This window comes from Cucumis sativus, chromosome 7, assembly GCF_000004075.3.
Source record: "Cucumis sativus cultivar 9930 chromosome 7, Cucumber_9930_V3, whole genome shotgun sequence".
NCBI lineage: Eukaryota > Viridiplantae > Streptophyta > Magnoliopsida > Cucurbitales > Cucurbitaceae > Cucumis > Cucumis sativus.
The window spans coordinates 11259910-11284761 of record NC_026661.2 but is presented as its reverse complement, the minus strand read 5'-3'; the positions used below and the strand labels follow the sequence as shown (position 1 = coordinate 11284761).

General features: G+C 36.3%; 1 protein-coding gene across 2 annotated transcripts; it reads right to left on the bottom strand.

Moving 5' to 3' along the window:
- Positions 1–1521: 1521 nt before the first annotated feature.
- Positions 1522–24013, bottom strand: LOC101209189. 2 transcript variants are annotated; one of them, XM_004139763.3, is made up of 6 exons: positions 23651–24013; positions 19959–20159; positions 14307–14423; positions 14060–14209; positions 12633–12691; positions 1522–1921 (listed from the first exon to the last, which is right to left on the bottom strand). In XM_004139763.3, exons 1-6 carry the CDS (start codon positions 23813–23815, stop codon positions 1786–1788), a joined length of 828 nt encoding a protein of 275 aa, XP_004139811.1. In that variant the 5' UTR covers positions 23816–24013; the 3' UTR covers positions 1522–1785. The 2 variants fall into 2 exon arrangements, with proteins under 2 accessions (XP_004139811.1, XP_011659013.1); XM_011660711.2 differs by having other exon boundaries at positions 19959–20186; positions 23651–23881.
- Between the last annotated feature and the right edge of the window lie 839 nt (positions 24014–24852).

Genomic DNA, 24852 nt, shown 5'->3' with positions numbered 1-24852 from the left:
AATAACCTATCTACTAACCCTAAAGCGGATATGAATGAATTTCGTCTTGCACCTTATGTCCCCAGCTATTCATCCAATCTTACTCGTTTACTCCTAATTAAGTTTGTAGCTAGCTCAAGATTAAGATTAAGTTACCTAAGTCATTAATAATCTAAATAGTCAGTTTTGGACAGTAAACGATGTTATAACGTAAAATTGACCATTTCCTTGTTTAGTCTTATGAAAACTCTTTACATTTGATGCCCCCACTCTCATGTCTTTACATGAACAATTCAGATCACATCATCTTAACAGGTGTCCCCCAACCCTTTTTAATGTATATATATATATATATATACATTTCAACCAAATGATTGATGCTGATGGCCGATGGCCGATGGGTCCAAATTTTAGGTTTTCCTCGTAAACCTCTTTTTTTGGAAATTTCCCATTCTCTCTTTATTCAAATCACAATAATTTAACTTTTTAGATGTAATACACTATAAAAAAAATTGTAAATATAACATATTTTATATTAAATTTTTGAAGCTTATCGTCCAATATGGTAATAAAATGAATGAATTGAAGTTAGTTCGTTCACAATATTGGAAGGGTCACATCTGTAGTGTTCCTAAAATAAGGCACACAACCTTTATTCACATACTATAAACCGTTTAGGCTATATACTCAAACTTGATCCATATTTATGTTTCTACATAAAATTCAAGTTTACTCAAGATAGCTCTGAGACCTTAGTTTATAGGATTCAAGATTACAAAATTCAATTTTACTAACAAAATCTCAGTAACATGATTTTGAATTACAAACTACAAATTTTAGGACGTAGATTTCAACTTTATGTTAATTTCAACTTTATGTTAATTTGATTGATATAGAGTATAATGTATTTTAATACATTATAAGGTATAGTTAATTATAAATATGATTTGTAATTAAAAACTATATTAAAAGAAGAAATCTATTAGAACTAAGATTCATCTATTAAAATTAATATGAATGAGATTCATATTAATAATATAGTGCAGACCGATATACGCGTATAAATACTTGATATTTATATACATTAATTAAATATGATCAAATTATTAATTAATTAATGGTTAGTTCAACAGAGAAAACCTAGCAATTTTATTTCTTTTTTTACCCCTCCAGAAAAGAATTCCTCTCACCAAAGTCTTGGAGCCACACATCCAATTCTTTGAATCCTAGAGAATAATTAGGAAAACCTTGGTGGTAGTGTTCTTGTTGATCAAGTTTGATCAAGGAGCAATAGAAGAAATTGGAATTGCTTGAAGACAATAAATGTTCAAGGACAAGTTCCTTCATCTCTTTCAATTCTTAAGTAAAAAGCATGCTTATAAAGTTTGTATGTTTATCCTAGAACAAAATGTATGTTTAGTGAGGGGTACAAGTGAGTTCTTGTCTGTTGATTGTATGTTTCCATAGTCTGAAGTTCATGGAGGAAAATATTTCATGGTTGTTCTTATAAATTCATGAATATATGTGAATCATGAAATCCAATTGGAGCAATATATTCAAAAGGGAAGGTTGGTTGCCCCTTTTGTCGTTTTTTATTTCAAAAGAAAAAGGAAAAAAAAAAGCTATCAAACATAAAAAATAAAAATCTCTTCGGAAAGGCAAATTGGCCTCTTTTCCACTGTCACAGTGATTGGAAAACTTTGAGCACCAGCAGGGAGCATCAAGGATAATAACTTTACAAGCAAAATTAGACGAAATATGTAAATGTCGGTTAAATAATGTATTTACAAATTTTCGACCTACTTCTTAGTCGAGATAAAAAAGCGTGACAATCTTCCGGAGATTTTTTGCCTCTTGACATGTTTCCATGAGCAACCTACTATCATGAAATGCAAAGCAAATGACTTGCTGTACGTGCGAAATGATGTCCATATTACATAACCTGCAACTTTCAATAAACCCATGAGATGGAACAATGCAATGATACATAATTCCATTTTAAATTTGTGGATTATAAATTAAACACAAAATTCAATTTTATATCTATGACTTTCAATTTTTAATGTTGCGTTTAATAAGATCAGTGGTAAATTTCACAAAAAGTCAAATAGGATCTATAAGAAGTTTTGAAGCTCAAGTACTATTAGACAAAAAATGAAGCTTTAGCGACCTATTTAAAGTTCAACTATTGGACAATTGTATTTTAACCATTATTTTATTATATACATACATATATGTATATAAATCACAATAAATAGCAGATAGAACATCTGATACAAGTTAGACATAATCACAGTAGCCGAACTTATGTATTTACTATTTAGGCAAAAAGCTAGGTGAGTTCGAGACAACCTTCAAATATCACTGGAGAACAAGGACAATTGTTTTCTATATTATCTATTGAACACTAAACAGGCCCTCGTGCAGGCGTCTAAGTTTACTCCTTAATGTAAACTGCTTCTGTTGTCCCTTCACTTCCCACCGTGGATAGTAGGATTGTTAACTTTTAGATGAATTTCCCAACTGAACCCAAGTCCCAGATAGCCTTCCTCCATTGCAAGGAGGTAGACCGTGGTTGATCGGGTTTTGAAAATTCCATCCAAGATCCTTGGGCATTTGATGGCTGAAAACCCTAAGTGCCCAAGCTGATATCTGTCATCGCAAATCAACTTTTAAACCCAGTGATCTGATGATGGTTTATGTTAAAAAGAATCTTTACCTGCTAGATCTTATTCCAAACTCTCGAACAAGAAATACAGGTCATTTGCTATTCTGGAAAGATTTGGAGAGAACACATATCGAGCGGACCTTCCTACATCTACGAACATCGGCACTACCAAGGTCCTTGGGTAGACCATTGTTGATCAGGTTTAGAAGATTCATGCGAAGGTCTTACCCAAACTCTAAATGCGCAAGTTGATATTCGTCACCGCATATCAACTTTTCAACCTAGTGATGGTTTATATTAAGAACCATTTACCTACTAGATCTGATTCCAAACTCTCCAATAAGAAATACGAGCCATTTGCTATTCTGGAAAGATCTGGGGGCAACACATATAGAGTGGACCTTCCTAGATCTATGAACAGCAGCGACCTTCAATGTCGCCAACAATTCCCCTATTTTGAACCGGACGACTTTTCTGTTTATTTAGACTCATGGATGATTTTCTTTTGGGTGGGAAAGGAATTGATGTAGGGGTAGTTTTACGAAATTTAGAATGTTGTTATTGTTTGTAATTATTTCGGATCAGGGTTTAGAGCTCCTCATCAGATTATAATTACAAGAGAATCCAAATTCGGATGTAACATCAATCTCTGTTTATAGAATAACAAATCATTCCTCAGTGTACATTAAAACGAACAAAAGGTGATAGCCAGCATAAAACCTCAAACTGTCATCTTTCCTTTTAATTAATAACGGCATATTTGAGAAAGGACTGTTTGGCTGTACTATCCCTGCCAACATTTTTTTCATCAGATGTTCATTCTCATCCTTTTCAAATTGTGGGTATCAGTATGGGCAAACATCTTTCAGTCCCGCCCTTAGAAATAATTCAATTGGATGATCTTTTACTTCTAGTGGTGGCAAACCATCTAGAGGCTCAAACACAAAAGCAAATGTTGAAGGATTAATCAAATTTCAAGGATGATGGAATTGCTTACAGAAGCCTCAATACTCAAGAGAAGCTCCAAAGGAAGTTTCCTAATTGGTCTCTGATCCATAGTTTCCTAATTGGTCTCTGATCCCTTCTATGTGCTGCCTTTGCTTTAGAGAGATGGAAACAGTTGATCACCTGTTTTTACATTGTGATTTCACTGCTAGAGGGTGGAGTAACTGTTTTGGAGGGGTGCACGCCAGGTCCAAGCTGTAGTGCAACGTATGGGCGACGCTTGAGGGCCTAGCAGCAAGCTAGGATGGCGAGCACTCCTTAAAATGTTAATTCAATATCATGTGAGCCAATGGCCCACATATCAGATATTAAATTAACCTTTTAAGGGGGAGGGCTCACTTTAATACTCTCTGGTTGAATAGCTGCCTTCCTAAGAAGGTCGATGACTAGATGATGGATAGTCTAAATGGGAGAAGCTTTCATGGAAAAGGAAAAATCCTTTGGAGTTGCACTTCCCATGGGCTTCTATGGATAACCAATGGAAACGATTTCATTGCTATATGAAATATAGAGAAGGGCTGTGCCCAAGACCAATGGAGTTGCATAAGCTTTCTCCAGTTGGTTAGAGGGAGGAAAGATCATAAGAGTGGAAAAGGGAATTTTTTTACACCAGCTCATGCCATGATAAATAATAAGGTTAAAAAAGCAGTCATAGGAGCTTTTCTTCTCAGTGAATAGACGTTTGTTTCTTTCCTTCCAAATGATCCATAGATAAATAAGGTTAAAAACAGCAGTGATAGGAGCTTTTCTTCTCGGTGGATAGACGTTTGTTTCTTTCCTTCCAAATGATCCATAGAAAAGCTTGGATCAGATGCATCCACATGATTTTCTTCGGTCTAGTGAATGGGTGACCAGTGAGTGTGTATGGTAGGGCGCCAATGTATTCATGTGGAAAGGTGACATTCCATTAAAAAATATGTATGATTTCCTTCCAAAATCTCTTGGCAAAGAGACAATGGAGGAAGATGTGGTCAATGCAGATGTGACAACAATGTGGAGATATCACCATGTAGGGGCTGCGTTTCGGCATTCTGCACCAGTGTTGATAGCATAGTGACTGACTTCCCAAATAAAGAATTCAATCTTTCTTGGACAACTCAAGGCAAGTCAAAAAGAAAAGACAGTCGAATCAAAATAATTTGTTTTACAGTTCTATTTCTTTCAGAGGGCAATATGAATATTCTATTATGTTCTATCAACACACAAAAAGGGTTGGGTAAAAATCCTTCAATATTGCTTTGTGTAGTGGGTGAGATCTATGGAAACTGTTCTAGTTCCCATAAATTGGGAGAGAGATTTTGTAGCGAAAAATGCTTTAACATCCGGTTTCCAAATCCATTTGTCTTTATTGGTAGTGAGTTTTTTTCTTTTTTTCTTTATTTTTATAAAACAGCTTTCATTGAGATAAAATGAAAGGTACAAGGGCATAGGAACCCCATAAAGACGACCCTCATATTATAAAAGGGGGTCTAATTAAGAAAATATGACCAATCGTTACAGTACTGCTTCGAAATTGAAGTCTAAAGAGAACCATAAAATCTAACCAAGGACCCGACATCACTAAGATCCCACTCTCTTCTTCTAAAAATTCTATCATTCCTCCCACCCCACATATCTCACAAAAACGCTCACACCTGCTAACCACAAAAAGCAACCTTTTTCTTTGAAAGGCGGATTGAGAAGAAGTTCTCACTAATTGTTGCTTGATTGTCATGATGTCCCGCATAATTAATACCAAAATATTGTAGAAATAAGCTCCACACAGTTGGTGTGTAATGGAACTAATGTAATTCAAAGTAGAACTAATTTCTCAAAATGAATTTTCTGCCAATAATGGCTAAGAGATGTGGTATTTATTAAGGTTTTGTAAGTTTGTTACAAAGTAGTTATCTATTTTAACTACTACAGCTGTCTTCTGCTCTAACTAACTATAGCTTTCTTTTAGCCTTATTCTTATTACATCATGAACTCCCACAAAAACAAAGAATACAGCAAAATGGTTCCATAAAAGTAGTTGTTCTTTTCCTCACTAACCAATATAAAGTATTAACATGATCAAGTAACACTTGCCACAGAAACAAATCTCACTTTCTTAGGAATCTTTAGCTTCCGAACAACCTCCGACATAGACTCTCTGCTGGAGAAGGATCCAACAAAGATTTGAAATAAGATTTACAAGAAAAGCCTAAATTAGGACTAGTGGAATATCCTTTCTCACCACTCTAAAAGATAACTCTCAACGAGAGACAAAAAAAAACGACCTCAGTCGTTTCTCTATCGGTCAAATTACGATGAAACCCAAAGGAAAAAGATAGAATTTTCGGATCTCATCAAAAAATCTGAAATAGGACAATTTTTAAGGGTAGATAAGTGATACAAACGCGGAAAAGACAGAAAGAATATTATCTCCCACCCACTTAACCTCCCAAAAATAGGTATCCTTACCATACCCCACAATACAACGAGTAAATAAAGAGAACAAAGGTAATTCAAAAGCAATGCTAATCCAGGGAATTTCATGAGTATCAACCCTTTTCGATATCCATTTAGAGAGATGGTTACCATATTTACTCAATGATTTTGTGCCAGAAAGCCTCTGGTTCATGAAAAAAGCGCCATAGCCACTTTGCCAACAAAACTCTGTTGCAATTTCTTAAGTTACCAATCTCCAAACCCCCTTGATGTAACAAACCCCTTCACGCCTCCCAGCTAACAAGATGAGAACTCATTTCTTCATCAATACCATTGCACATAAAGTCTCTTATGTGCTTTTCTAAACTCTTATAAAACCAAACTGGGAACCCTGAACAGAGATAGTACAATGGAATACCTGAAAGCACAGCTTTCATCAAAGTTAATCTTCCCGCTTGAGAAAAAAAGCATTGTTTCAAAGATGCAAACCTCCTGCAAATCAAAGCTGAAAGATGACCCATGTTTGAGTTGGACACCTTGTAAGAAATTCATGATAGAAAGCTAGACATCAAACTCGTCATCCCTCATATTTCTTCCGAAGCTAAGAGACCACCCATGTCTGGGGTCCCACAAATCCATTTAACAAGGAGCTATATTCTTATCTTTCAAATTTTGAATTCCAAGACCCCGGTGGAGAGTGGTTTAATGATCCTGTCCCAGCAAACCATATGAGATCCATTTTGTGTGGTATTCCCTATCATAGGAAATTTCTATACATAACAATTTTATTGGCCACCATGACAAGAAGCTTAGATAAGAACATGTAATATCTAGGAAAATTGGATAGTCACCTGGAGAAGAGTTAGCCTGCCACCTTTAAAGATATGTTGGTTGTTCCATGATGATAATCTTTTCTCAATCTTTTCCACGATGGTTCCCAAAAAGAAACTGATTTTGGTTTTCCAAACAATGGGAGGCCAAGATAGAAACAAGGCCATTGACTGAATTTGAAGTTATATATAATGCCAAGCCGACACAAATCCTCAGGAGGTGTGCAAATGCTCAGAATTTCCAACATGTTGAGGTTAAACCCCGTTGCCTTTTTGAAGGAATCGATGATGGTGAAGAGTTTATCAATAGCATCCTCTTTTAGTTTAAAGAAAATAATGGTATCCTTAGCAAAGAGGAGCTGGTAAACCTATATGGAATTGAACCCCATTTGAAAACCTTTCATCCAATTAATGGAGCTAGCTTCGATTAGCATTCTGCAGAGGCAATCCATGACTGATGAATAGGAAAGGTGATAAATGGTCGCCCTGTCTAAGATCCCTTGAGGCATGAATGTTTCCTCGGGGCACCATTGAGTCACTTTGAGAAGTTGGCTGTGGAGATTATCATGCCACCATTTATCAAGATTTGTCGATTACGTTCGAACCAAAGTTCTGCAAGCAGTGCTTTAGACATACTTTCCCAAATTATTCTGTCGCTTTGGTAGAAACGGGCCCCCAAGCAGCTGAAAGATGTTCAAGCTTAAAGATCCATCAAATCCCCAAGCCACTTCGAAGAGGGAGAACAGATTCCTCCAAAAGTTGGCTGAATAAGAACAGTTCAAAAATAAATGCAGTAAGTCCTTACCTTCCTTAATACAAAGAGGGCAAACTGAGGGCAAACTGAGGGCAATAGACAACTGCTGAGGATCTTTCTTTGCATAATCGAGGAGTAATTTAGAAGGCCAAAAAGCATAATCCAGATCAATATATTTACTCTCCTTGGACTGCTGGATTTGCACAGAGCTTTGAACATTCTTTTTTCCAAAGGGGATGATGAAGTGAGATGGGCTGAAAGACACTTAACTAAAAAGTTGCCTGGGTTGAGTGACCAATGACTTCTATCATCCAAATTTAACACCCTTTTAGAGGATAGTAGATAAAGCAAAGCTTGAAAATCTGAGATTTCATGTTCTTTTAATAGTCTTTGAAAAACAATTGACCAAGACATAGTGGATTATCCCAAGGAGCAGCAACAGAATCACTAGGCAGTAATGCAATTCTGAAAAGCTTAGGGAATCGAGGATTAAAGGGGATGTCACCTATCCATAAGTCTGTCCAAAAAGGTTTCTCCTGCCATTACCAAGAACATTGTCGGGGCTTCCACCTTCCTCCAAGCTCTTGAAATGCTAACCCAGGGACTCTTCAAACTATCATGGGATTTACCCACCGTGTGCCAATCAAAGGGTTCTTTCCCGTGAATGCTTCTTATTGGATGCTAGTTGTTAATCTGTGGGAGACTCCTATGTCCATTATCCTTGATATAAAGACTCTCATAGAAAGAGGTAAATTCAGCCACAATCTCTTTTTCTATAAGAAGGTTGTTCCCCTCCCTAGATAGAATTTTTGTCATCAAACTTTTCCTTTTTCTAGCATTCATAAGATGATCGAAATAGGAGGAATTCATATTGCCGTCTTTAAGCCACCTCTTACATTTTTGTCTTCAGGATCCTTCTTCTTTTGTATTTATGGAAAGAATTTGTGCCTAAAGTTGACTTTTCGTTTCAATGTCCGATAGAGTCAAGGAGTTGTTCTCTTCAAGAGTGTCGATACCAGCAAGCTCAAATAGCAATCACGTCTTCAGGGATAGAAGGCAGCAAAATGTTGATTTGTTCCAGTCTTTGACCACAGGTTTGAAAGTCTTAAACTTCTGTATGGTACCATAGATCGGCCAACCAGTGAGGTGATTATCATGCCACCATTTATCAAGCAGAGAGGCAAAGGTGCTAGATGTCCTCAAAGCGAAAAGAAGGAAGACCCCAATTAATATTTCCAAGCTTAAGCATACTGGGAAAATGGTCTGATGTTGGCCTATTGAGCTTTCTTGTTGTAGCTTCCTTATACTTACCTGGAATCTGTCATGAGGAATCAATCGATACAAGTCAAAGAAGGGGAGTCTATCCACTACGACCAAGTATAGAGCCCAATGGACAGAGAAAGGACAATTAATTCATTTTAATCTATGAATATGTTGAAGTTTCTCACAATTCTCGTGATCGGTCCTTCCTTAAATTTCTCAGGGCTGAAATCGCCACCCAAAATCCAGTTTCCTACAAAGAGCTGACAGGTCTTCTAACTCTTGCCAGAAGACAAGTCTCTCTATAACAGAAAGGGCCATAAATACCCGATAACCAGAAATTAAAGCAATCAACTATAGTAATGAGCATAGTGAGAGTGTATTGACTATTGACCTTTAGTGATGTCTGATATGGTAAGGGCAGGGTCATTCCATTTAAAAAGAATACCTCCCGATGAACCATTTGCCTCTAATAATTCCATCCAATGTTACAAGAGCTCCAGATAGATTTGATGAAGAGTTGGCCAATATGAATAGTTTTTGTTCCTTGAGGGATGACAATGGTTGGGCTGTGTATTACAATCTCTCATTTCATAAGGGACCGCTTCTCCTAGCCTCTAAGGCCTCTGACATTCCATGAGATGATGGACATGATGAACTGGATAGTTCACCGTGGATGGAGGAAAATGGTGGCTTGTCATAATTAATTCCCTGATAAGAAGCTGTTGTTTTTTCGCAGTTTTGTGGTTCTTTGCCGCATGAGCAATGATACAGCATTTGTTTTTGGATAGCCATGGTGGGAAATTTTTTTAAGTAAAAACGCAGTCTTCTGGTCCCTCTTTGCAATCAGATTCAGGGTGAGGAGATGAGATATTGATGGGGTTAGGAGTTGTAGCTGCTTCGCCTTCAACCATAGCTTGTCCAATGATAGTGTCCTATAACACGAGGGGAGTGGGAAGAGGAGAGGCTGGTGGAGCAACGTTGAGAGGTAGGGGACTCAAAAGGTAATTGTCCGAGTTGATTTCCTCACTAAATGTTGGTTTAATATTTTTTGCCAGGCAGAAAACAGGTTTGTTAATAATTGACGACAATGATTTTGTAACTGAAGATGTGGTATCGGTTGGCAGTTTGGGGAGAGTTATATCGAACTGGGTTGAAATTGGGACTAGGTCAGTGTTCGCTATTGAGTTGGATCTTTGTAGTGGGTTGATGGTTTGGTTTCCTGGTGGGGCAGTTGGGTATTTTGTTGTGTTGGGCTTTTGGTTATTTGTGGTTAATGGTGGGTCTATTGAAAAGGCCTGAGGAGATGGAACTTGTGGGGTTGTAGGCGTGGAGTTGGACGGAGGTAGGCCATGTTAAGATGTAGGCGGGGAGGTGGGTGAAGCTCGAGTAAGTGGAGGGGTGGGTGAAGAACGAGGAGGTGGTGGTAGAGGAATTTTGGGTGGAGAAGTGGGATTGTTGTCTAGTGGGACTAGGGCCAAAGGTATGGGTCCATGGAACCATACCGCTGACAAAATTGTCTAATAGGGTTGAAGGTATGGGTGCAGCAACGATAACTTCAAATTCATTTGTCAGTTTGTGCTTGGACTTTGTTCGATTTGGGTTGAATCTAGACATCCTCTCTGAATGACAACGTACAATTTAGTCGGTGTTATGATTCCATGGACCAAGTAGCCAATATAGTTCTCTGTTGAGAAGAAAGGGTCATTGTGGATAGAGACAGATGAGGAGTAGGTGGATGGGATCCATACCTCAACTGGAATAACTTCATTGATTTTTGGCTTGATGTGTATGGTAGCATCCATCATCAGGTCAAGACGAGATAGTATCTTTTTACTAAATAGTCATCTCGTCACACTAATTACCTATAGATTTGAAAATATCATCGTCCCACCGGTCGAGAGGAAGGTTTCTGATTTTGATCCAACCCCCATAAAAAGGGGCAATTTGATTTTTGTATGGAAGAATCGGATCCCATTGACCGAATTTCGAATGAAAAAGACCAACTTGTACCAATCCTTAATTTTGCATAAGATGACTGCCTGTTCCTCACTTTCACATCTTAATAGAGCAAATGATTAACCCACCACAAAGACCCACCAATGCCACAACCTCAACTAGTTTGGGTTCAATATCAAGTGTTTCTAACAAAGTTGCCACTTCATCCACCACCCAAATTTCCTGTTTCACCAATTCATCATCATGGTGGACCATGACATCCAGCTCTCTCTTCTTGCACCAATGATTTGGACTTTAATATTCACTACAACGGAAGCATAACCTTTTATCGAGCTTGGTCTTTAACACATACAGGTGCCAATTAAGTTCAACTCTTGTTGGCAAGCTAGTTATGATATATACCAAATTGAACCAAACAATTTATTTGGTCCAAACCCAACTGCAAAATATTCAACTTGGTTCAGTTCGATTTTTTGTTTTATATTTAATATAGACGAGTTGGTTCAATTATGAATTCTGCTTTCAAATCCAAAACTAAAACTCCAGTGAAGATAGGATTTTCAGTTTGGTTCACTTTGGTTTTGTCATTTGATTTGGTTAGGTCGATTTTAATGTTCACTCCTACTTGTTATTCAATTCACTATCTGATAGATGCTTACACGCACCGTTGGTGATTACTTTTCCTTGTGCATCTTTAGGGTTACCAAATTCAAATATGTAGTGTGTTAGGCCATTTAGATCCATTTGGGTCATCTGAATCGTGGCATTTGTAGCTTTCAAAGTTTGACCCATATTTATGCTTCCTCTTTTGTCGAGTTATCTCACTATCTTTAATGAGTTGGTCCATCTTCATCTTTCTTTTTAAGGCCCTCCATGACTCATCTCCCATTGCTTTCTTCGTATGTTCCTCCTCTGCCACCACATGGTTGTTTTACTTCATCGATTATCGTTCTCTTAGTGGATCCATAACTTCCACTTCACTCAACAGTTTCGTTGTATTTACCCTATATAATCTTTAGATCAATCATCTACCATAACTTATCCTTCCCCAAGGTCAACTCTGTCTCAATTGTTGTCCAAGCACTATTGTATTTTAGCAAACTTTTGGTGAATTTGAGTTTCCACACCAACTTGCAACAATGTGTGTGGTATGGCTAGATGAATTTACCATTTAGGCGAAAAACCAACGTTCAAGATCTCCCCCTTCTCTATGCTCTAAAGAGCTACACGACAAATATGCTGAAATATGAAAATTACCTGCTTTTCCCCCACCTTCGAAAAGGCTCTCTAACTTTCACTAACCAAATAAATAACCCATGGACCCCACACAAACCATACAAACTCACTCCCACATAAAACAACTTCCATTTCACACGTATTACATCATTCTCCTCTCCCTTTCTCTCCCTCATTCCTTCGAGTGTACACTTAAGTTATCAGGAGCTATCATGTTTGTTGTTATCCTGGCATCTTTGTTACTCCTTTGTACGGGCTGAGTAAGCCTTGGACTTGTGAATATTGAGTTTAGTTTGTTTGAATAGGATGGGGTTCATTTGATTTTATTAGTTTGTTTCCATTTCAAAAAGACATAATAACTATAGGTACGTCAAAGTCAATTTTTATTAATCAAGTATAACCATTGATTGACTAATTCTTTTTCTTTACCAATAAACTATTATTAAAAATCAACATCAGTAAAAATATTTTCACTATGTGAAATTCTAATTCACCTTATGGTCAACTAAGAAAAAAACTACACACATACCTGCTAGCTTCTATCAAAGATAAATGATCATTGTGGGGCTTCTCTATCACATTCCTAACCTACAAATTCCAAGATAAACAAAATAGAAAAAGAATTTAATGAAGACTTATCCAAATGAAGTCATCAACAATAGATCATCTAAGCAGTTGACTAAAGGGACAATTTAAAAAAAAAAAAAAAAAGTTGACTGAAGGGCCCTTACAGTTCATTCTCTATTATATTAACCAGTACGCAACTTACATTTTAGACAATCAAAAGTTGGGGAAGATTTAGAAATGGTGTTTAAACTATTTTCTGACTCTAAAAGCACACTGTAAAAACTCTTAACAAAATAACTTGTGATATTTTCAAGTGCAACGAAACTACATTTGATTTCCGAAGTTTTTTGTTAAAAATCCAACTCAGTAGCACCTGGAAAACACCAGAACAGCACACACACAAAACAGAATAAAAATAAACACTGTTCTATTAAATTCATTCTCTATTACGAGTCAGACCAGTGATTTTGCAACAGTTGAGAGCCTCTCCTAACTGTACACTTACTGTACTATCGTGTTGTTTGAAATGGAAGGATTTTTAAGAAAATGTTTGCACTAGTAATTTGACATAAAAGTAAACAAAACTGTTTTGAACTAAAAACTTTTTGAAAATAAACAAAATTGTTTTGAAATCAGCTAAATTGTTTTGAAGTAAAAAAAAACGTTTTAAAAATCATAATTTCAGTATCATGGAAAAAAAAAACCCTAAATAGCCCTAAAATAGAAAAAAGAAATGTACCACAAATTTCACTCTTCGAGTATGAATGAAATTTTTAAGTATTTGAGTGTGAATCAATTTTGGTGTATTGTGACTTAATTTTGCATTAAATTTCATTTGAAAATGAAATACAATAACATACCACGTCTTAAAGTAATTGAGCAATGAAAACTTGTGTTCAGAATATGCTAAGTTTTCAAGAATATGTTGAGTTTTTAAGAATGGAAAAAAGATATGCTAAGTTTTTAAGTAATTAGGTGTCCAAAATTAGTGTTTAGGATATCTCAAGTTTTTAAGAATTGAGCAAAAATATGTCAAGGAAATGAGTGTTCAAAATTTGTGTTCAAAATAACTTTTTAAGAATGGAAAAGATTATGTTAATGTAATTTGAGTACTGAAAGTTTTAGAAGAATATGCGAGCAATTGAATAATTGCACAAAAAAATTTAGAAAAAAACAAAAATCAGAATCCTTTAGAAATACTACACCAGATACTACTCAACTTAACTCTACACTCTAAATAATTTAATTACTAACTCAACTTTGTGCAACAAATGCCCCCCTAAGCCATTTTAAATAACTCAAAACGGAAACTTGAATTAACCAATCAAACAGTACACATATACAAGCTCTAACTCTTGAGTAAATATGTTTATAACCAATCAAACTTACTTTGGATAACAATTCCTGGCTTTCGGGAGGTTGTTTTTTCAAACTTTGTGGCAAAATGACAGTAAGTAGTTCTGGTTTTTCAGCCCTCAATGCACCTCTGATAACTGCTGCATTGGTTCCAGATGCTCCTGAAGTATAGATGTGGTTCTTCTGCATACAGAATATACTAAGCAATATGAATATTTTGCAGTCATGAAAGACTAAATAGCGCTTCAATAGTGCAGCGACAATAAATCACATATTCTACCGTTATAACCATTGCATAGCTAAGAATCTCAATGAGTTCTTGATGCAAGAAACCCATATTTCGGGTTCCAAAGAAGCCAATGGCTCTAGGACCTTGTTGTTGAATGGCCAATAACTCCTGCAAATAAAAAAAAATTGATAATCAATAATAAAGTAAATAAAAAAAAATTGTAATTTGGAAGGAGCTGAGCTTCAAACCAAGAACTATAAATGAGAAATTGTGTGCACTGGCTAACTAAGAGATGTGACAGAAAGGTTAACAAAAGATTTGTTTCCTCGGGTAAGAACGGATTTTTTGTAAGTTTGAGGGACCGCAGCCCATTCTTGTAGATAGTTGAGGGCTTTTTGAGAACGACCTTTATTTGTATGTCCCTGTATAAACTTTTATCAAAGAAAACTTGATTTCTTACCCCCCCCCCCCCCCAAAAAAAAAAAAAATAATTGTTTCCTTGAAAATTGTACCCATTTGCAAATCTAAAAGTTATTAAGATAAAATTGTACACCTTTTTTTAAATGGAAACGAGTAGCTTTGTTAATATTCGTGATGAGGCAAAAAGTTCAATGTACAAAAGAGTTAAACAAGTGCTTACAAGATAACTAGTAGGAGAAGAAATAGATTCCAAAACAAAGGAGGAAAGCTATAAAGATTGCGTACGACCAAAAAAAGAAAAAAACAGAAGCGCAAACACATTGGGGAATAATCAAGCTGGAGAAAAATGAAGGCACTCCAATTTAAGTTGAGCCCTTGGATGCTGTAGCTGCTGAAGATCTTTGAGGCCGAACACCATGAGGAGGTATTTTGATGCGTGTTTCCAAAGTGATCCTTCCAATCAAGAGATTTATCATGGAACACCCTATATTCCTCTCAAACCAGATTTCTGCCAGTATAGCTTTCACCATGTTAACCCAAAGTAAAGAAGTTTCTCTATTTAGACAGGAGCCGATTAACAGAGGAATCACATTATCACAAAAAGTTGCACCAAACGCCCAATATTAAAGAAGTTGAGCAGACTTTCCCAACAATTGGCCGAAAAGCTGCATAGGAAGAACAAGTGTTGGCAATCTTCTTCATGTTGTAGACAGCGGGCAAATGGAGGGAGAGAGGCAACTATTAGCCAATTTATGTTGCAAAGCTGAGGACACATTTAGTTAACCTATCAGGGTGATCCAAATGAAGATATTAACCCTTCTTGGGCTATTAGACTTCCGAAGAGCCGTATAGTACTATAGAGGAATTTATCCAGAGGGGAGGAAGCAGACAGGTGAAGAGTAAGGGACTTTACTGTAAATTTTCTGCTGCCGCCAGGTGACCATATTTGTCTGTCTTGAACTTCAGAAATATTTCTTGATGCTAATTTTCGAAACAGTACTTGGAAGTCTGAAATCTCTTCATCTTTTAGCAAACTGCAGAAGATTAGGGACCAAGATGATAATGCAGAGTCTCAGCGATCAGCAACCAAAACATTTGGGAGTAAAGCTATTCTGAACAACTGTGGAAGGGCTAGATGAAATGGTCGCTCCCTCCCAGTGATCTAACCAAAAAGCTATACTTCTCCCATTCCCAAGCTAAAGGTGGCTAAAGATTCCATTTTCAACCAAGTTCTGGAAATAATAACCCAAGGGCTTCTCACGCATTTGCCTTCTTTTCTAGCAGTATGCCAATTAAAGGAATCTTTGTCATGGATACTCCTGATAACCTTGCACCACGGAGAGTCTTCTTCCATGTATCTCCACTCCCATTTGGCTAGAAGCGCCAAGTTTTTAGATTTGAAGCCACCAAGGCCAAGGGCCACCATTCATCAAGAATTTGTTGACCACTTACTAACTAACAAGGTAGTTTAATTTGCTGCCCTCCCTTCCAAAAGAAATTCCTCAGGATTCTTTCCAATTTTGAAGTGACTTCTTCTGGCATTAGGAATATAGACTTACAAAGCATAGCTCCCCCCCTCTCGAGAGGTTAAACCTCTTCCATTCATCTAACTTTAGTTGAATTTTATCAAGAACTGGTTGCCAAAAAGAGGATATCTCTTCCACGTTTATCTAAAAAGGGCCGACTTGTCCCAGTTCACTTTTTGCCAGGAGCACCATTCAAAAAGCTCTATTGTCTGTTTCAAAGTTACTAACATGTTGCTTTCGCATTTGCAAAAAGTAGGGTGTAATCTGCAAATTGAAGGATTGGAACATGAATCTTGTCCTTTCCCACTACAAAACCTTCATAAAGGCCATTCTGATGTAGATTTTCAATTAGAGCATCAAGAACTTCACTTACAAGTATGAAGAGGAACGATGAAAGGGGGTCACCCTGCCTGATTCCCTTTGTAGCCAACGTTCTTCCTCCCAGTCTTCTATTGAGGAATATTGAGTATCTCAGGTTCTTAACACAACCCAAGATCCATTCAATCCACTTGTGGTCAAACTTCTTACTCATGATTTTTTTAAGGAAGTCTCAATCAACCTTGTCAAAAGCTTTTTCTAGATCAAGCTTAAGAAGCCATCCTTTCTTTTTTCTTTGCCCTGTATTCCTCAACAATTTCATTAGCAACAAGGATCGGATCAAGTATTTTCCTTCCTTCTATGAAAGCACTTTGCGAGGGGGCAATGATGCACAGCGTTACCTTTTTAAGTCTCTTGGCTAGCACCTTGGCAATAACCTTGTAGGTTAAGGTCGTAATGATTGGCCTGAAATCTTTGATAAACACTGCATTTTCTTTTTTCTGGATTAAGCAAATGAAATCCTCCTGAACACAAGCATTTCATTTTATATTTCCATGAAAATCGTCGAAAACTGAATGAAGTTCAACTTGACTAAATTCCAATATTTAATTAGGAATTCACATGGGGCTTTACACTTTCCAAGGAAGTTAACAGCTGCTTTAATTTCCAATTTGGAGAACTTTGCTGTGATAATAACAACATTCTAAAAGGGAATTACACAAGGCCAGTCAAAGTTTGTGGGTAAACATCCCGGAACCGAGCTTTCGGGGAAGAGCCTAGTATAAATCTCCAGATTAAGCTTTCAATTTCTCTAAAGGAGTTGGTTGGCTGGTTGGCTCCCCAAAGTCATTATCGTACTCAGTAATCAGGTTCTTCCTTTTTTGAGTTGCAAGAAATCTGTGGAAGAATCTAGCGCTCTCATCCTCTAAGGAGTTGGTTGGCTGGTTGGCTCCCAAAGCATCCCACTTTCAATTTCTTGAGTCAGCTCTTCTTCTCTTCTTATTTGATTTTTCTAGAATTCAGCCACCCAATCTTTAACTGCAAGTTCAACCCTTCTCAACTTGGCATTAAGAACAAAATATGCCCAACCTTCTGAACCACTGTTAATCCATGCTCTTTCAACTGCCAAATCAGTCTTTGTCGAGCAACCAGCTGTTGCAAAATCTGATCCAGCTTCAAGAAATAAGGGAAAATGATCAGAGAATAAACAAGCTTGCCTAGAAGCTCTTATGTTTTCGAATTCATCATCCCAAGCCTTGTTAATGACAAATCTGTCCAAGACTAATCTTACAACTGAAGCCCCTTCCCGTGACCAAGTGAACCTGTCATTTCCATGGGGAATTTCCAACAGTTAAGCTTTTTCAAGGAAGTTATTAAACAGCCGCATGCCTCTAGTTATTCTCCCTAGTGGAAATCTTTCATGCACCCATCTTGTGATGTTGAATTCACCTCCAAAACACCAAGCTTCCATACAATAATCCGAGAGAATTAGTAGTCCAGGCCATACAAATTTCCTGTCCTTATAATCAGTAGGACCATACACATTAGTAAGGCAGCAAGTTTTTCTCCATAATGTGATGCATTTTACAGATAAAGAGTATCCACCTTTTAGTGTTTCAGTGACCGATGGCGATAACTTATTTGTGTCCCACATTGTCAACATTCCTCCCGTGGTTCCAAATAATTCAACAAAATCCCATCCAATGTCCTTTGAGCTCCATAGTGATTTTATAAAACACAATTCAAAATTTTCATTCTTTGATTCTTGAATGAGTACCAAATCCGGGTTATGCTTTTTCAGGAATCTCTAGAGCGCTAATCTCTTGTTTGCATCCTTCAGGCCTCTCGTGTTCCACGAGATAATTTTCATTGAACCTCAGATTGATCTACCAAACGAAATCAAACCAAAATAAGTTTACATTTGTCAGCAAAAGACTTTAAATGAGGTGGAATTTGGTGCTGAGAGTCTTGAAGTACAGATTCCGTTTTTTGATTTTCGAAGTTTGAAGTGGAGGTTTCAGTATTTGATCATGTAATCCAGCTTTTGAATTTTTTTTATCAAGGGTCGGGGCCCTCCTCTGGATAGAACAAAGCTTTGAGGACTGGTTGCAGAGGGTCTTTCTCAAGCTGAGGTTCCTTCCCGGTAGACCTTCCTATAAGAGAGTTCCTCGCTACTCACGCTAAATGGCGAATCAAAATTGAGACTCCCCTTTTTTTAAGGAGGAGTCGGGGTGAGGATTGGAGTGCCTCTCAAGAATTTGATCTTAGAGTTAGGAAGGGAGAAAATAAAGTGTGTAAGTTGGGGATGAGAGGGAGGCTGGGGGTTTAACCTGTTGGAGTGAGAAGGGGCTTGAGAGTGGGCACAATTTGACTCTAACAAGTCCAGGTTTTAGTCTGCAAATAGCTTAGACTTCGGGGAATTTTTAACAGAAGCTCCCTTCAATCGCCTTCTAGCTAAATGCTTAGGGAATAACTTGAAAAAATGTGGATGCGGCTTGGGAGATTTCTGTCTTTTGAAGTTTGCTCTTGACCCTGATCTTGCTGAAGAAGAGAGAGAAGAAGGGGAGGAGAGTGAAGCAGAGGAAGATGGGTTGATTAGATCTTTAACGGGTGGAGGTCTGATGGGTTACAGACTCAAAATGCATTAGAGGAAAAATACAAAACTTTTTTCTTATATTTCAATCATTTTACGGAAGATGGCCGACATAACACTAGTCCACATAATTAAAACGTTCAGTATAAAACCATGTGCTTTTATTGATTTTAAAATTAACCACTATCAGGTTAAAATTACCAAAATAAATTTAGTCTCAATAAAAAGTTTCTTTAAATTATAACGAGAAACTAATCCAAAGATTTGTTAAAATACAAGAACTAAATTTGAATTTCTAGGGAGTATGTGAACTTGAATAAAATGAGTCCCAAAATATGAAGATCAAAATCTTATTTTAACCTTCTTATCCTACAGTTAAATTTAAATGTATCGAGATTAAGATAATCATGATAAAAAGTTTAATGGAAACATAAGAGTCCATTTGTTATAATAAAAAGTCTAAATTAGTTAGGTATGCAAGATTCAAACCACAATCCTTTAGTCATTAAGCTAAAGTGTAAATTTAATTAGTTTGAAAAAATATATAAAAATACAATAAGTTTTCAAGTTGAGATGGCCCCTTAGTAAATCCGCACTTGCTCCAGCATGCCCGTATCCTACTTTTTTTAGAAATTGGGACATTGTCATATTGTATGGCGTGTGCCACTTCCATGTCTGTACCCCTTAGGTTCTTCCAAGCCCTCTTTTAGTTTTATAACTATTAACCAATCTGGATAGAACTTTAAAGTTTTTCTTTTCTGAGCAAGGATTGGAATAGGACTTCACTTATTACTAATTTCATAGTCATTAAAAGAAAAATAAAAGATTAGATCCCATAACACTCACCTGTAGATAATCAACATCAGGAACTGGTTTGAACTCAGAAACCATAACTGATCCTGATCCTTCCACAATCGATTGGGCTTGGGTTGGAATTTGAGTGCCTGTCTCATCATTAGATCCAAATCCAAACATCCGCATTGTATTGTTCTTTTGAGGCACACTACTATCTCCATCTGTATCTCCTCTTATATGCCCTCGAATCCACTATAACCAGTACATAAAAAAGATCCCCTGATAGTAAATCATTAGTGAAAACCAACTGCCCACAAATGTGGTGATGCAAAAACTCGCTATTTTCATGCCAACATCCAAATAGTCACAATGCACACAAAAATAAATAAATAAATAAATTAGTAGGTTTGAAGAGCACCAAGTCAACTGGGAATCAAAATCTGGTCAATTAACCAAACAAGATAAGAACATCAACTTTTTTGATAACGGAATCAGCAATTGTCATCGCATATACAAAGATCCAAAATATAGGAATAAAGCTAACTAATCACAATAAGTAATCGAAGATAAGTTCAGAAATACCAAGTTAATCATGTCAACATAGATACCTAAATGGTGCCCCGTAAAATAAGGATGGGATGCCCAGAAGCCCAAGAGAGTAGTGTGTTGGGTTGTAGTGAGAGATGAATATATACTACAAGGATGGGATTGGGAGGATATGACTTTACTTTGTTAGAGAGAGTCTTGTCCATGGGAGAGAGGGGAAGTTCAACAATTCTTCCTTGGTGCATCCTTGTTGATAAATAAATAATTCTCAGAGGTCACCTGCCATCGATCTATCTACTGATCCAACCTTTCACATACACCTCAGTATCTCTTCACCAAATTTGAATTGGATTCCATGATCATAACGAAACTGCACCTTTAGTAATTCGATAGATCCCAGACAAAACTGGAATGGTATTTTTTTTATTGAAATATAAAAGATAATATACTTGGAACCTTCTCTCTCTAGAATATACTAACTCGGGCCTAAACCATCTTTTCTTTCTTTTTTCTTTATTCTTTTTTTTTTTTCTTTTTTTTTTTTTTTTGATAGAATCAACAACTTTTATTAAGAACAAAAAGGAAAGAATACAAAAGCATACAAAGAAAAAAAAACCCATAAAAGCACCACGCTATAGAAAGGGTTTCCGACTAAGTAAGATGTTACAATAATTAAGGACCAAACCTCTCCCTCAAATATCCCACAAAAAGGTATACACCCCACGAAACCACCAAAAATAATTTCATCCGTTCCTCCATCAATTTATAACCAAATACCATAATAATCTCTCTAACTAATTACCAATTTGTAGCTGACTTCCTAAGATATTATTCTTTACCTAGTAAAAAATATCATCCATTGAAGGCAGATGGATTTCTTCGAGTAGAAGCTGAAATCTTGGTATACAAATCAAGCCTCAAGGATCATAGGGTGTCCTTGAAGAGCCTCGTAACTCATATTTCGGCAATGTCTAAGCAAAGAATCCCATCAATCATTGGACTTCGATATCAGATCCAAATGGCAGCTTTAAAGTGAGCTCTATTTTTATAGATTTGATGAGCAATAGGAAGAGTGAGAAATATCTCCCTTCCAATATGATGTGGAAATACGGCTACACGAAGAGGGCCAATTTTTTCTTTTCCACTCTCAGCTCAAACGGTTTCATCAATGCACAGTGGAATTAGAGTTATATTCTGAAGCTAAAGGTATGTTCGGCATTGACTTAGCAATTAACACGAGGACAGTCAAGACACCAGGTATGGACATTCCCTACTGCATTAATACTTAATAGTGTATATAAATATATATATATTATTTCTATGTCATGTCAAAATGTGTGAACAGCATCATGGTGGGCTCTTTATGCTGGTAGCACTCCAATTTTGCAAAAGTTAACAATGCAAGTCCTTAAGCTAACATGCAGAGCTTCTGGGAGTGAATGCAATTGGAGAGTTTTTTAACATGTAAGTGATTATTTTGTTTTTCTCATATTATTAATTTAAGATTTTAAATATTCTTGTGACTCCGTATTGGTTAATAATTTGTAGATTCATATGAAAAAGAGAGAGATTGGAGCAAAAGCGCTTAAATGATTTGTTTATGTAAAGTATAATCAAGTAATTAAAGAGCGGTTTGATCTAAAGGATCAACTTGGTCCAATCTCCTTGGATAATATCAACAAGAATAATGAATGGTGGGAACATTGGTTGAAGAAAATAATGAAGCTGAAGTTCACAATAAGAGAGTTTTTTATGACATCAACCTCACATGGGGAGATGTAGCTCGTGCCACTGATGTTAGAGAATTCATCATATACACTAGATCAAAAAGAAATTCAGTTGCCTCTACCTCCATTTCTAGAGTTCAAAAGAAAACACCAACTATACAAGTGGTTAGTGATGAAGATGCAGACAACAATGTAGAGGAATTAGACATCGGGGACAATGGCCAAGGAGGAGCAATGGATGAAACATTAGATTTAGATGGGGAGGATGATGAATTTGACATTTGATCGTTTTATAAATTTTACTTTTGAATTTTTGTTCATTTTTATTGATTAGATAACTACCATAATCTTTGGGCTTACACTTGTGTATAAACTTATATTATGCTTATACATATATTATTTATTTATTTATTGCGCATCACTTCGCTCGAGCGTCACCTTTTTGTCCCCTCTCGCCTTGAGGGGATCAAGGAACCCGTCGCCCTAAGTCTTGCACTTCGAAAACACTAGTGTGGAGAAGGTTCCAAGCAAGAAATGGTTCCTTTGTCATTCTCATGGTTCATCGTTGAATTTAAATTCTAAGATTTGTTGTAACTATACTATAGGTATTATTTTGCACAGATGGGTCCTTTTCTTTAGAGGGTGCTACTCCTTTTCGTGGGTCGGTGTTTGTAGGATACCCTTGTATTCTTTCATTTTTTTCTCAATGAAAGTGAGTATTCGAGTCAGCTTACGTACACCTTGACTAATTTCACAGGCCAACTTGCATAATCTTACAACATTTGGATGTCGAGTAAACTTGTAAGAAATTAACTCTTAGGTAGGCCACCATGGATTGAACTCATGACCTTTTTGCCATTAAGACTTCGTCTCATTTTTACCCAAATGGTTCAATTATAGTGAATTCTCATCAAAAGAAAAAAAGAAAAACTGAAGTTCCTTGCATTCCATTTGTAATTGGCACTTGGCCATTCCTAAGAGAGCCTATTAATATCCTAAACCAACTTTACAATGACTTTATGGTTCAAAACGAAGAAAATTATTTTTTAGCAAAAGAAAGTCAATGCCTTAAATCATCAAACTTCAGATTATCTGCCCAGCACTAAAAGTTCATGTCTCTAAATTGACAGACCTCAACGATTAACAACCGTTCTCTCGTCCATATAATCATCTCTTTATCTCAAGAATAGCGTTTCTCTCGGTTATAAATTGTGTATATAAAAGATTCAACAAATCTTTATACATAAACACACAAGAAATTGAGTGCCATACAGTCAATAAAGAACAAGAAATCAAGAAGCAGAAAAATACAGGGCTTGTAAAGAAACAGCAAATAATTTCAACAAGAGATTTGGAAATTTAACCAATCCCAGTCCCAATCCGTCCAACACCAGAACAAGAAAAATCGAGAAAGCAAAAAGAGAAATGAAGAGTTGAAAGAGAGAAGAAAAGAGAAGAGAGAGAAGTTACCAGAGATGTATTGAGAGAAGAGCGGCGCCTGGAAGAAACAAAAAGTGGGAAATTAGGGCTTGGGGAGAAGAAGGGATTGGAAATGTTGATGAATCTAAGAGAAGAGGAGGAAGAAGAAGGAAAAGGGAAGAAGAGGCAGAGAGATAAAGAAGAAGAAGAAGTCATCCTCTGGACCTCTCTCTCTCTTTCTAGTTTTTAAGCTGAAGAAAAGTTATTGCGCTTTGCAGCCTTCTTATTTTCTCTTCTGTTCTCTATCTTCATACTTTCTTTTTTAATTTTTCTTATAGTTCTAAGGAATATTATGCGAGGGAGCTAACCAAATCCTAACTCTCACAACATATCTTTCAATTCTAATTATTACACTATTTTTGCTTCTTCTTCTTTTTCTTCTTCTTTTATTGGGAATAAATACCTTTTACTACTATGATTATTATTTCTAAAAAAATGTCACTCCATTTTAAGATAGTTTGGGATTTTTTTATTTTTTTTATTACTTTTAGTTTATTTTCTTCTTCTTAAATCTACAGCCTCTCAATTATCTTTTTGTATTTAATCAATCATTAAATTTTAAATTAGTTTAATTTTGTCTCATCTTAATAATTTAAATAAAAATAAACTCAAAATTTTCTAAAATTTTTTTTGACAGAGATTTGACTATAATTACAATTTTGCTATTTAATTTAGTGGACGTTGAAGACTGATTGAATCTATTAGAGAACTGTTTTCAAGTAATGGACAATCCGAAAGAACAAATAGGTAAGTTGACAATTTTTCTACCATAGAAAGAGGCAGAAGGTTGGTGGAAGTCGATCAAAGCTTGACAAGAAGATGTCGATGCCATGGACTGGAAAACTTTCAGTAATTAAGGAAATTGACCAAACATATAAGATTTTGTACCATCACACGGTAGTTTGTGTAAAGGAAGAAATTGAGGATGTAGATATGTTTGATGTATTTAACATGTATCAGTATACATATGAAAGAGATGAAGTACCCATAGTGAACTTCATAAAAAAAAAATTAAAAATGCAAAGCCCTCTTATATCTCGATTGTACAAAATTCACAAAGATATCAGCTATGGTGGCCTTATATAAACTTAAAACTTTGAATAGTTGAACTGATAAAAGTTTTAGTAACTTATTGGAATTATTGAATGATATACTACTTTCAAACAATGTTATCCCACGATCTCTTTATGATG

What these genes read in the sequence shown, in the direction of transcription:
- LOC101209189 (XM_004139763.3), bottom strand. Translation starts at nt 23,815, where the DNA reads ATGACTTCTTCTTCTTCTTTATCTCTCTGCCTCTTCTTCCCTTTTCCT. An exon ending in GCCAGGAATTGTTATCCAAA is followed by an intron (nt 12,692 to 14,059) that starts GTAAGTTTGATT and finishes TGGAATTTGTAG; the next exon opens with GTTAGGAATGTGATAGAGAA. An exon ending in TCTTTGATAGAAGCTAGCAG is followed by an intron (nt 1,922 to 12,632) that starts GTATGTGTGTAG and finishes TGAAAGTTGCAG; the next exon opens with GTTATGTAATATGGACATCA.